Raw genomic sequence first — 13,108 nt, 5'->3', positions numbered from 1 at the left:
TTTTTTTAGGGTACCACCACATTGACAAAGATGTTTGTTCCTTTCAAGTGGCAAATATTAACTAAGTCCCTTACACTTCACCATCCCACTTCTGACAACGTAGCAAATTCAGAGGGTAGCCCCAACCAGGACTCGAACCTGGGTCCAGCGACTGTCAAGCCAACACCTTAACCATTACATCAAGAGGTCTGTACTTGACTAGGTTGCTCAGTGTTGGGTTAAGCTCGCTACAAAATTAATTACAATATTGTCACTCTTACGTAAGTCTATATAAAGATTTCAGAACTGTCAGCAGACATGCTCAAACTTGCAATATAACGATAGACCACTTAAACTGGTACAACACTTCAACTCACGGGTGGCCAAAAATAACTGAAAGCCACGCACCCAATGATTATACCTTTTTTATATTCAAAATATCGCGTACAAAAAATGTACAATTACTAGATTAGCCGCACATATACCCTAAAATGTACCGAACAGTACCATGTTAGGTCATATGTGTACCTCCTGAAGGTATATTATGTGTATTGATATTTTTGTACCCAAGGGAACTACACTCATAATGAATGAGTGTAGTGAGCTCAACTTTAACACTTGAAATGGTGCAAGATCTAAAGCAAATACAGCCTAGGCTACTCTTTTTAATTATTCAACAATGATTTAAAAGCCTACATTTGCATCACAAGTCACAATTGAATTGATACATTATTTCAACAAACTAAGCCTGATAATATACTCCTGTGAGAACGGAGATGGGATGGAAGATAACGGTTCACTACTTTATTGCACAGCTGGGGTGTCATTCACTTGTCCAGCCCTACTGGGCGTGGAAATTCGGGAGAGGTGAACAGGAATTTAGCGCGCCTGCTAATCAGTTGAGTTTACCAGGCTGCATACACACTCCAGCCGCCAAGACACCCTTGGACACAGACAGCATGAGAGAAATAGTTCACATACAAGCCGGACAATGTGGGAATCAGATTGGCACCAAGGCAAGTAGAGACCATTGAACTGAATGACTTTTTCATTAAGAATGACTTTTTCATTTGATTTAACACCTTGCTTGTTTTGTGTAGAAAAACAATTTCTTAACTGTATTATGCCATCGCACACGGATTTTGTCCACTAATTTTTCAATGGGAATCATCCGTTGCCAGATGAATGACAACGGATGACGAATGAACGGTCTGGTCTGTCTTTTAACTCCGAAAATACCGTCGGTGTGTCCTTAGCCTAAATGTTTAGAAGCTGTTGTGACAAGTTATATATATATAGGCTAATTGTAGGCCAATGTTGTATAGCATATGACCCCATGCTTTGAGTCATAGGCTACGACTTTGCCCTTTGAAAATGTAAATTGCCATCGCTTAATTACAAATCTATTTAGCCTATAATAAACTTCATAAAGGTCCCCAGCGTTCAGCCATGGAGTGCCATGAAATTGTGCGAGTCTATCCATTTCAGCAGCTGAGTGTGCTTCAGTCATCAAATAAGACCGAAGGATGCACAATGTCCATTCGTTTTTTCATGATGCCTTGATAACTTTAGGATATTTAACTGTAACCTTTTTCCCCTCCTATGTTGATAACTCGACAGTTTTGGGAAGTTATCAGCGATGAACACGGCATCGATCCGGCAGGAAACTATGTGGGTGACTCATCGCTTCAACTCGACAGGATTAACGTGTACTACAACGAAGCGTCCCGTAAGTGTGTCTGTGGTAGAATGAGTCAACATGCTTCCAAGTTGTTCCCAATTGTTAAAGGCATAGAGCATTTAACATAAGCGCACTCATGGCCTGCTACAGGGTCCTTACTTCTGGTGCTTTGATAAATTGCCATAACCCCTTTGCCACCTTTTGCTGAAACCTGAACTCAGTGGTAGACGTAACAGTAAATGTAAATCCGGAACACTCCAATTAAACTGGACAAAAATAAACGCAACATGCAACAATTTCAAAAATTCTATGAGTTACAGTTCATACAAGGAAATTAGTAAATGGAAATGAATTCATTAGGTCCTAATCTATGTATTTCACATGACTGGGAATACAGATATGCATCTGGTCAAAGATATCTTTAACAAAAAAATGTAGGGCTGTGGATAGGAAAACCAGTCAGCATCTTGTGTGACCACCATTTGCCTCGTGCAGCGTGACACATCTCTTTCGCATAGAGTTGATTAGGCTGTTGATTGTGGCCTGTGGAATGTTGTCCCACTCCTCTACAATGGCAGTGCGAAGTTTCTGGATATTGGCGGGAACTGGAACACGCTGTCATACACATCGATCTAGAACATCCCAAACATGCTCAATGGGTGACATATCTGGTGAGAATGCAGGCCGTGGAAGAACTGGGACATTTTCAGCTTCCAGGAATTGTGTACAGATCCTTGCAACATGGGGCCGTGCATTGTCATGCTGAAACTTAAGGATGACAGCGGATGAATGGCACGACAATGGGGGGGTTCTAACCATGGAATTATTTTAAGATTGTCATACTATGGATCATTTAGCTATTGAATTGAGGACTCTTTTAGGTAAAAAAATATATATATATGAACAAATGATTTGATATATTGAATTTAGCCTTTACTACTATAGCCCAGAGAAATGCATTGAATAACACATTCATGAATGGCAAAAATGAAAATCATAAGAAACAAGCTCTTGAAGTGTCTGTCCTATATCTAGGAGATATAAGAAAGCTCTGGAAATATACTGTGCATTCGAAAGTATTCAGACCCCTTGACTTTTCCACATTTTGTTACATTACAGTCTTATTCTAAAATTGATTAAATAAATGTTTCCCCTGGGTCAAACGTTTTGGGTAGCCTTCCACAAGCTTCCCACAATAAGTTGGGTGAATCTTGGCCCATTCCTCCTGACAGGGCAAGTGTAACTGAGTCAGGTTTGTAGGCCTTCTTGCTCGCACATGCTTTTTCAGTTCTGCCCACACATTTTCTATAGGATTGAGTTCAGGACTTTGTGATGGCCACTCCAATACCTTGACTTTGTTGTCCTTTTGTTGCCATTTTGCTACAACTTTGGAAGTATGCTTGGGGTCACTGTCCATTTCGAAGACCCATTTGCGACCAAGCTTTAACTTCCTGACTGATGTCTTGAGATGTTGCTTCAATATATCCACATAATTTTCCTCCTCATGATGCCATCTATTTTGTGAAGTGCACCAGTCCTTCCTGCAGCAAAGCACCCCCACAACATGATGCTGCCATCCCCGTGTTTCACGGTTGGGATGGTGTTCTTCGGCTTGCAAGCCTCCCCCTTATTTCTCCAAACATAACGATGGTCATTATGGCCAAACAGTTCTATTTTTGTTTCATCTGACCAGAGGACATTTCTCCAAAAAGTACGATCTTTGTCCCCATGTGCAGTTGCAAACCGTAGTCTGTCTTTTTTATGGCGGTTTTGGAGCCGTGGCTTCTTCCTTGCTGAGCGGCCTTTCAGGTTATGTCGATATAGGACTTGTTTTACTGTGGATATCGATACTTTTGTACCTGTTTCCTCCATCTTCACAAGGTCCTTTGCTGTTGTTCTGAGATTGATTTGCACTTTTCGCACCAAAGTACATTCATCTCTAGGAGACAAAACGCGTCTCCTTCCTGAAAGGTATGACGGCTGCATGATCCCATGGTGTTTATACTTGCGTGATATTGTTTGTACAGTTGAACGTGGTACCTTCAGGTGTATGGAAATTGCTCCCAAGGATGAAGCACACTTGTAGAGGTCTACAATTTTTTTCTGAGGTCTTGGCTGATTTCTTTTGATTTTCCCATGATGTCAAGCAAAGAGGCACTGTGTTTGACTCAAATTGACTCAAATGGACTCAAATGAGTCATCGGAAGCTTCTAAAGCCATGACATCATTTTCTGGAATTTTACAAGCTGTTTAAAGGCACAGTCAACTTAGTGTATGTAAACTTCTGACCCACTGGAATTGTGAGAGTAAATTATAAGTGAAATAATCTGTCTGTAAACAATTGTTGGAAAAATTACTTGTGTCATGCACAAAGTAGATGTCCTAACCGACTTGCCATAACTATAGTTTGTTAACAAGAAATTTATGGAGTGGTTGAAAACGAGGTTTTCCTACCAAAGTGTATGTAAACTTAGCTTTTTTATATATATATATATATATCAACTCAGCAAAAAAAGAAACATTCCTTTTTCAGGACCCTGTCTTTCAAAGATATTTTGTAAAAATCCAAATTACTTCACAGATCTTCATTGTAAATGGTTTAAACACCGTTTCCCATGCTTGTTCAATGAACCATAAGTTCATTAAGTTTGTTATATATATATATATTGTTTTCCACTTATTTATCCCATTATTTGGGTAGGCACAAACGACCTTCATTCTTCCATTCATTGTTTTTAACCCTTAGACTACTCCCGTGACACTTATGGGGGTCGTAAAGCGAAACTGAGAACACTATCGTGTTTGTGAGAATCTCCCTTTGACATTAGGGGAGATTAGTTCTTAGCCCAAACTTTTCGGACGTTACAAACAGAAGTTGGCACATCGACGGTACCGACGTCAGACGAGTCTCCGCCTGTGCGATACAGGCGGATGCGGTGGATTGAGATGCATCCAATGCAAAATGCAATCTATAGCTTTTTTTTATGTTGCTTAGATTGTTAGTATAGTCTATGACACCAGGCTGTTTATATAGCATGATGTGAATACATTATTTCTGAAGCACCTTTTATATTAATTTAGCCTTTAAAGTTAGTGTTAGTTAGGACTGAAATATTCAATGTGAGGGAAAGATGGCAGGCCGCATTGAAAAGGGAAATGTTATCAGGTTGTTGGCAATTCCTTAAGGCTTAAAATAAGGAATGTGTTTTAGGTAATAGGCTATAGGCATACCTGACGAAGTCTTGCTTGTGAAACAGCCTACTGTACAATGCCATGCATTCAGATACATTTGAAATGTATTCCAATCTGTATAGGTGTTTGGTTGTCTTTTTTCCAGCACACAAGTATGTCCCCAGAGCAATCCTTGTGGACCTGGAACCTGGGACCATGGACAGTGTCCGGTCGGGGTCCTTTGGACAGCTATTCAGACCTGACAACTTTATCTTCGGTAAGTGGACACTGTAACACCTTACTTAAAGTCAACAGCTAAATAATGCATTATTATTAGGTATTATAGGCATCTAAGAGCATTTATAATATCCTATTATATGGCTTATTTTGTCTCTATGTAGCTAACACATTTTTTCCCTACTGATTCAAAATGGCTGTTTTTAGGTATGTGTACCATTAAGTGTTTTCATTGTTTCTTCAATATCAAGGACACACAGCATGAGGTTTTGCGGCGGTCACGTGAGGTCTACTGGGCCCAGTTTGTGAAAAACTTTTAATCTGGATCAGAATGATCCAGATGATGTATTTGTCTTTTTTGCAATCCAGGGTCAGATCGTGCTGGCTGTTTTTGAGCCAGTTTTTCCAGAACATAATCGGAAAGATCATTCTGATCCAGATACCACAATATCAAGATCACAGAATACGGATTCTCAGTGTTTTGAACAAACCTACACCTTGCCATCTACTGAACAGGTTATGGTACTACTTCTACACTGTCATAGGGAAACAGAGAGGAGTAAACTACACAAATAAAGGTACCTTAGATAGAAATAAAAATAAATTAGCCTGCATATCACTTACAAGTAAGTACATACATTTATTTGACACTTCTCAATATAACAACTGACCACATACCTAAACTGCTGTCAATTTAACCCAATTAACCATTGGTTTTCAAATGTAATAATGTTTGTTTTTTGCCTTTCCTTAGTTTCATTGCAATGTCTTGGTTGTAGTGCTTTTAACCTTTCTAAATACAACCTGAATCCAGCCATCCAGTGGGATCAAGATAATCCTGATTTTCAGCAGCAAAACTATCCTAATCACCTTTGAAAAACGCAAAAAATGACATTTAATCCTGATTAAAGGTAAAATTGGATTACAAAATCCAAATCCATACCTGCAGGATCAGAATCAAAATGTTCCGTTTTGAAAAACCCAATTGACGTTTAATCCCATCTGATTGTCAAAATCCGATCAGATAACTTTTGAAAAACTGGGCCATGGGGATCAGAATTGATCAAGTTTATAACACAAAGCCCCTGAAAGCTCCCTAGATGAGCCATGGCATCAAAGCAATGGATGTTTTGGTTCTGAACAGTGCTCTCAAAAAGGATGACTGGTTGTTTTTTAGGAGGGTATTTACTTTAGTTGCCCGTTTTCGCCCATCTCTAATTGGTAGCCATAGGGAAATCCTTCAAGGATTTGATAGCGGCATATACAGACTGTTTGACCTTACTTGAACGGGAAATATGTGAGGTAAACGTAAATATGTGAAGGCTGTTCAAATGGGATCCTCTACAGACATAACAACTGATTGTCAATCTACATCAAGGACTTGCGTGCTATCTTGTGTTGTGTCTAGTACGAACCAAAGATATGACATGTGACTCTAAACTACACATGATTGTCATACAAAAACAAAATGGAATTAAGTGATCTACAGTTATGAATTTAATCGTTCAATCATCACACATCCTAATCCATATGATGTCCTAGTCCAGTTGTTCTCATTAGGGCACACAAATGGGAAAACGTTTTAAAATGTTCTGCAATTGAGAACAGAAATTAGAGTTTCTCATTGGACAAGTCAAGGAAGTCCCACAGACAGTTTTCTTCTGTTCGAAGTCCCTGTACAAACATTCCTACCTGGGTTAAAGTGTGGTGGTGCCAGCAGTATTTTTCAGGAGGTGAATATAGTCATTAGGCACCATTCGGCATCAAATGTAAAAAAGCTGAGTGAAACAGGGACTACCTAGGTTTGTCCAAGAAGAAACACTAATTACATTTTTTAGAAGTTTTCCATTGTGTGACCTAATGAAGACTGGGATGGATCAAGTGTGGCGGTCCCAGCAGAAGTTGTCAGGAGATGCGTGATACATGGCCTTAGTCATTTACCTTTTCATTAGCAGCTACGGGGAGACAATGGAAAACTATTTGACAGAACATGTAGCTTGTACAAATGCCAGACTCAACCTACGTTCTTGCCTAAATGTCTTGGACATTTGTTTCATCAACTTTTCAGGGTTTTCACGTGGACTTGAGCCCGAGAATCTCACCTCACACACACCCTGTACTGACCCCACATTCTCTTCGGCTTAGACTGGATGATGAATGGCTCACAATTAGCTTGTGTTTGAGGTAGTGGGGGTGGATTTGGGGTTACTGGAGGGATGGGGTGTAGGATTTAACTGACAATCTTCATACCTTTATGCTGTCCTTGCAGGGCAGACGGGTGCGGGGAACAACTGGGCCAAGGGCCACTACACTGAGGGAGCAGAACTGGTAGACTCTGTGCTGGATGTGGTGAGGAAGGAGTGTGAGCACTGTGACTGTCTCCAGGGCTTTCAGCTCACCCACTCCCTGGGTGGGGGCACGGGCTCAGGAATGGGCACCCTGCTCATCAGCAAGATCCGTGAGGAGTACCCTGACCGCATCATGAACACGTTCAGCGTCATGCCCTCACCCAAGGTGTCCGATACGGTGGTCGAACCGTACAACGCCACGCTCTCTGTGCACCAGCTGGTGGAGAACACGGATGAGACATACTGCATTGACAACGAGGCGCTCTACGACATCTGCTTCCGTACCCTGAAACTGACCACGCCCACTTACGGAGACCTCAACCACCTGGTGTCGGCCACCATGAGCGGTGTGACCACCTCACTGCGCTTCCCTGGCCAGCTCAACGCCGACCTTCGCAAACTGGCCGTCAACATGGTGCCCTTTCCCCGCCTACATTTCTTCATGCCTGGCTTTGCACCACTAACCGCCCGGGGAAGCCAGCAGTATCGCGCCCTGACAGTGCCCGAACTCACCCAGCAAATGTTTGACGCCCGCAACATGATGGCGGCGTGCGACCCGCGCCATGGCCGCTACCTCACCGTGGCCACTGTTTTCCGAGGGCCCATGTCCATGAAAGAGGTGGACGAGCAGATGCTGGCCATCCAGAACAAGAACAGCAGCTTCTTCGTGGAGTGGATCCCCAACAACGTCAAGGTGGCCGTATGTGACATTGCGCCCCGCGGCCTTAAGATGGCCTCCACATTCATCGGCAACAGCACGGCCATCCAGGAGCTGTTCAAGCGCTTCTCGGAGCAGTTCTCGGCCATGTTCCGCCGCAAGGCCTTCTTGCACTGGTTCACCGGGGAGGGCATGGACGAGATGGAGTTCACAGAGGCCGAGAGCAACATGAACGACCTGGTGTCTGAGTACCAGCAGTACCAGGAGGCCACGGCTAATGACGGGGAAGAGACATTTGACGACGAGGAAGAAGAACTCAATGAGTAAGGATAATGTTGCCTGTTTGTAAAAAAATATATATATTTTTTAGGGGATAGAGGTGCTCAAAGTTTTGCATACCTCACCCTACCAAGAGACATCCATTCCTTCATTTCTGGAAAAGATAAAAGGTTGAGTCTCATATCGTTTAAAAGCTTACGAGAAAGGTTTTCTAACAACTTAGACCCTATTTTACATCATCAGAGGGTTTTCATGTTGGGTGTCATGTTTTGGCTGATAAATGTACTAAAATGGAATAACATTTCAACTTTAAAATGGTAGCACAAAGATTATTGGAGGTCACCACATCCGAAAATGTTGTTTTAAACTATAGTGTCAATCTTTCATAGGAAACCTATTGAAATCATAGAAATACAGTTAATAGAATATACATTCCCTTTTAAGTTGACATTCAACGGTGGGTTGACCGGCGGTCATCTTTGTGGTTAATCTATCTTTGAAGTTAATATTTCAATTCAATTTAAATTATGTACCAGCTAAATTGCAGTGGTCTGAAGGGATATGTCCATTCTATGAATGCTATTTCTATGATTGAAATGACCCACTCGGTCTTCAAGAGTATGCTGTGTCTTTTACACATTTTTTAATAATTGATGTTAAAGATGATAAATCAATAAATAATATAACCCTGTTTGTAAGCTTTTAAATTATATCAAACTTAACCGTTTAACTGTTCCAGTGATGAAGACATGGATGTATCATGGTAAATACATTTTATAAATCTTATTTACAATGACGGCCTATCCCGGACAAACCCAGAAGACGCTGGGCCAATTGTGCGCTGCCCTACGGGACTCCCAATCACGGACGGATGTGATACAGCCTGGATTCGAACAAGGGACTGTAGTGACGCATCTTGCACTGAGATGCAGTGCCTTAGACCGCTGCGACACTCGGGAGGGTGGGGTATGCAAAACAGGTCAACTTTGAGCACATATATCTCCTAATTGTTTTAGCATTCAGGTCCTGAAAGTCACTTTCTGAACACTTCTACCATGGGCAAATATGTATAGAAAGTTTAGTTCAAAAAGGGATTGAAATCAAATGAAACGACCGTATATTCAAATCTGTATGTACGTTTCTCAATTCATGTTGGTCAGATGTGGGCATGATATGTTTGATGGTTGATGTGTATTGATTAGTACAATGGGAGGCTGATTTGCTCAGCTTCTGCTCTAGTCTAGTGCAATGCAAATGGAAGACAAAGGCAAAACATGAAACTGTCTTGATGAACTTTTCCTTATTCATCTCTTATTCTTTATTTTACCTTCAACTTTTTGTGTTTTATACCCTTTAGAATACCTTTAGAATATAACTTGTTCCACTGGAAGTGTCAAGCCTTAAGGGACTTCCTGGATGAATAAAGAACAACACTGGTGTAAATGCTTAGTAGATCTAGCTCCAGACACTCTATGGTACGACTGTGATAATGGACAATACAGAAAAGCACACTGCCAATAGCTTGCTAATCGTTCTCCCTCTGTTGTGGTTAGAACTTGATTTCCAAGCAGTTCTATTGGGGGGACAAAGAAAGGGAACCAGTCATTGTAAACCCCAAGTGTTTTGTTCATATCCGCCTCAGTCATGTACCACGGCAGACAGGCTTCAACGTTCCCATGGTGGGGGCAAATCCCCCCCTCCTAACCCTAGTTACAACAGCTGCTGAGCAAGGCTTTCTCTATTTAGAACTGTGGAGCTAACAATAGGGGACGTCCAGTCTGCACCAAACTATTTAGAGCTATTCATGGCCTCAATGAGTCTTCTGCCATACACGTACTAGCTAACTGAGTCAACGTAGTGCTAAAGTTGGAAGCATTGAAGTGAGTAACAGATACCAAGCATTTGTGAAAAGGTTTATACCTTTAAAGACAACTACACTAAATCTCACAATAAAAGCACCTTGCATGCTATGTGCTTTAGGAAAATGAAGCAAACAGGAAGTGAATCTTTCCCCGTGATATGAACAAGGAAGCATGATCACCATCTGATTTTAAAAGCTCACTCACTATATCAGCCCAATAGTGGGTACTTGGCCCTAACAACATTTACAGGTCTGTAAGGTGGAAGCTCCCCCATACTGCTTAAACCTACTGTATACAGATCCGTTAACATCTTAGTGTTCGGGCCATGGGGAATGGGCAGGAAGTGAATTGGTATTGGATGTACGTTGACTTGATGTGGTGGTTGGAAGGGCTTGGCGTGGTATGCACAGCTGGTGTCAGACGCTCTTGGCCCGGCCAGTTAGCTGGGAAGTCAGCTGCAGAAGTGCTTCATGCCACTCAAGTTACATTGGCGCTGACCCTGAGAACAATTCCAGGGTGTGTGTGTGTGTGTGTGTGTGTGTGTGTGTGTGTGTGTGTGTGTGTCTGAATTATTTTATGTATTACATTATTATTACATTAGTATGAGCAGGCAGGTTATTACACTTTGATCTTGATACATGTTAACTGTGTCCTGTATCCAACAGGGAATGGAACCTTGAAGCCCAATAGCTTGAAGCCCCCATCTTTGAAGACAATGTTATCTCACTGAGCTAAAGCTAAGGCGTTAGCACTGGAAACAGAAATATCCAGCAATGATGCTGACAGTGTTTTTACCTTAATAGTGATTGTTTAGGTACTGTAAGTGTTCATCCCTGTAAGGATTCACTGGCTCAGAAATTATCAAATGAATCGTTGATAGCAGAACAACTATGTGAGCAAAAGAAAGCCAATTGAACTCTCTATAGAAAGTTGTTCTTGCGTTAGAGCCAGAACCAGATACAGTACGCTAGATTGTCACAACCAACAACCAACCAAGTAGTTTGCTTTAGTAAGTAAGAGATTGCAATTATCTTCGAGCATTTCGGGTCTGAATAGTATGTGAATCAAACCTCAATAAATGTTTCCTTGAAATTGTCAATTTGTTGTGAGTTTGAAGATTGAAAATAACTACAGTTGGTGAAATTGTCGTACGCTGTCTTAGAGAGTACTTGCAGCTGTTAAAGACCCAGTGTAACCCTCCCATGTGTCTCTGTAGCCTCACTCTAGCAGAAATACACTGCCTATTAGGGGGAGGACTGTGCTGGTTCTCAGACTGGGTTATGAAAATATTGCCAAATAAGGGAAGAGTGACTTAGTATATGTATTTAATGGAGATTAATAGATGGTGCACATTGGTACTGCATAGGGAGATAGAGTATGTGCAGGAATGGCACCCTCTGGTGGGTAGATAGTGAACAAATAACTAAAGTAGGAAAATTATGCTGTTGCTTTTCTGGTTGCTTGAGCCAACAAGGTGTATGCTTTTCGCCCTTTTCTTTAACGAAGGTTATGGCATACACCCACATACACCCGCAATTAGATCCTAAACAGCCTATGGCAGCCTTAGCCTATCTCCCCAATTTTCGTGTTTCTTACCTCAAGATGAGTTATGCTGCTGTTATAAAATGCTAGTCATTTTAACCAAGTAACAAAGTAGTTATTTAAAGATAGACTAAGCGTTCTAACGTTGGCACAAGCAGCACCTCTTTCCCGCCTAAAATGCTTTTGTTCGTAGTGCAGCATTGCTCCTTGTCAGTCTAGCCTGGTCTCATAGACTAGACGTAGCATAATATGATTACTCAAATTAGAAGGATTTTATTGCTTTTAGTATGGTTACATAAGACAGATGGTTACTTAGGTTACTTATAACATGAACTTCTAGCAACCCAAAGGTGGTGAGTTTGAGTCTCATTGCGGACAACTTTAGCATTTTAGCTAATTAGCAACTTTTCAACTACTTACTACTTTTTAGCTACTTTGCAAATACTTAGCATGTTAGCTAACCCATAACATATAAGTTTAGCGAATTCGAAACATATTGTACGTTTAGCAAATTTGTAACATATAGTACATTTTGCAAATTCATAACATATAATATGAATTGTAATTTGTAACATACACTATATATACAAAGGTATGTCAACACCCCTTCAAATTAGTGGATTGACCTATTTCAGCCACACCTGTTGCTAACAGCTGTACAAAATCAGGCACGCAACCATGCAATCTCCATAGACAAACATTGGCAGTAGAATCGCCTTACTGAAGAGCTCAGTAACTTTCAACATGGCACCATCATGGGATACCACCTTTCCAACAAGTAAGTTTGTCAAATTTCTGCCCTGCTAAAGCTGCCCCGGTCAACTGTAAATTCTGTTATTGTGAAGTGGAAACGTCTAGGAGCAACAATGGCTCAGCCACAAAGTGGTAGACCACACAAGCTCACCGAACGGGACCACCGAGTACTGAAGCACGTAGTGCATAAAAAGTGTCTGTCTTCGGTTGTAACACTCACTACTGAGTTCCAAACTGCCTCTGGAAGCAATGTCAGCACAATAACGGTTTGTCGGGAGCTTCATGAGCCTAAGATCACCATGTGCAATGCCAAGCGTTGGCTGGAGTGGTGTAAAGCTTGCCGCCATGGGATTCTGGAGCAGTGGAAACGCGATCTCTGGAGTGATGAATCACGCTTCACCATCTGGCAGTCCGACGGACAAATCTGGGTTTGGCAGATGCCAGGAGAATGCTACTTGCCCCCAGTTTGGTGGAGGAGGAAGAATGGCTGGGGCTGTTTTTCATGGTTCGAGCTAGGCCCCTTAGTTCCAATGAAGGGAAATCTTAACGCTACAGCATACAATGACATTCTAGACGATTCTGTGCTTCCACCTTTGTG

General features: G+C 41.6%; 1 protein-coding gene across 2 annotated transcripts; it reads left to right on the top strand.

The window, feature by feature from the left end:
• Window positions 1-905: 905 nt before the first annotated feature.
• Window positions 906-11,256, top strand: tubb6 (tubulin, beta 6 class V). 2 transcript variants are annotated; one of them, XM_038997913.1, is made up of 4 exons: window positions 906-995; window positions 1,600-1,708; window positions 4,998-5,108; window positions 7,338-9,038. In XM_038997913.1, exons 1-4 carry the CDS (start codon window positions 939-941, stop codon window positions 8,399-8,401), a joined length of 1,341 nt encoding a protein of 446 aa, XP_038853841.1. In that variant the 5' UTR covers window positions 906-938; the 3' UTR covers window positions 8,402-9,038. The 2 variants fall into 2 exon arrangements, with proteins under 2 accessions (XP_038853841.1, XP_038853840.1); XM_038997912.1 differs by lacking the exon at window positions 906-995 and adding an exon at window positions 10,881-11,256 and having other exon boundaries at window positions 1,603-1,708; window positions 7,338-8,397.
• Window positions 11,257-13,108: the final 1,852 nt, after the last annotated feature.

Source organism: Salvelinus namaycush, chromosome 7, assembly GCF_016432855.1.
Source record: "Salvelinus namaycush isolate Seneca chromosome 7, SaNama_1.0, whole genome shotgun sequence".
Taxonomy (NCBI): domain Eukaryota; kingdom Metazoa; phylum Chordata; class Actinopteri; order Salmoniformes; family Salmonidae; genus Salvelinus; species Salvelinus namaycush.
This window is presented reverse-complemented; position numbering and strand designations above follow the sequence as displayed.

What these genes read in the sequence shown, in the direction of transcription:
- tubb6 (XM_038997913.1), top strand. Translation starts at nt 939, where the DNA reads ATGAGAGAAATAGTTCACATACAAGCCGGACAATGTGGGAATCAGATT. An exon ending in GGAATCAGATTGGCACCAAG is followed by an intron (nt 996 to 1,599) that starts GCAAGTAGAGAC and finishes ATAACTCGACAG; the next exon opens with TTTTGGGAAGTTATCAGCGA. An exon ending in GTACTACAACGAAGCGTCCC is followed by an intron (nt 1,709 to 4,997) that starts GTAAGTGTGTCT and finishes TCTTTTTTCCAG; the next exon opens with CACACAAGTATGTCCCCAGA.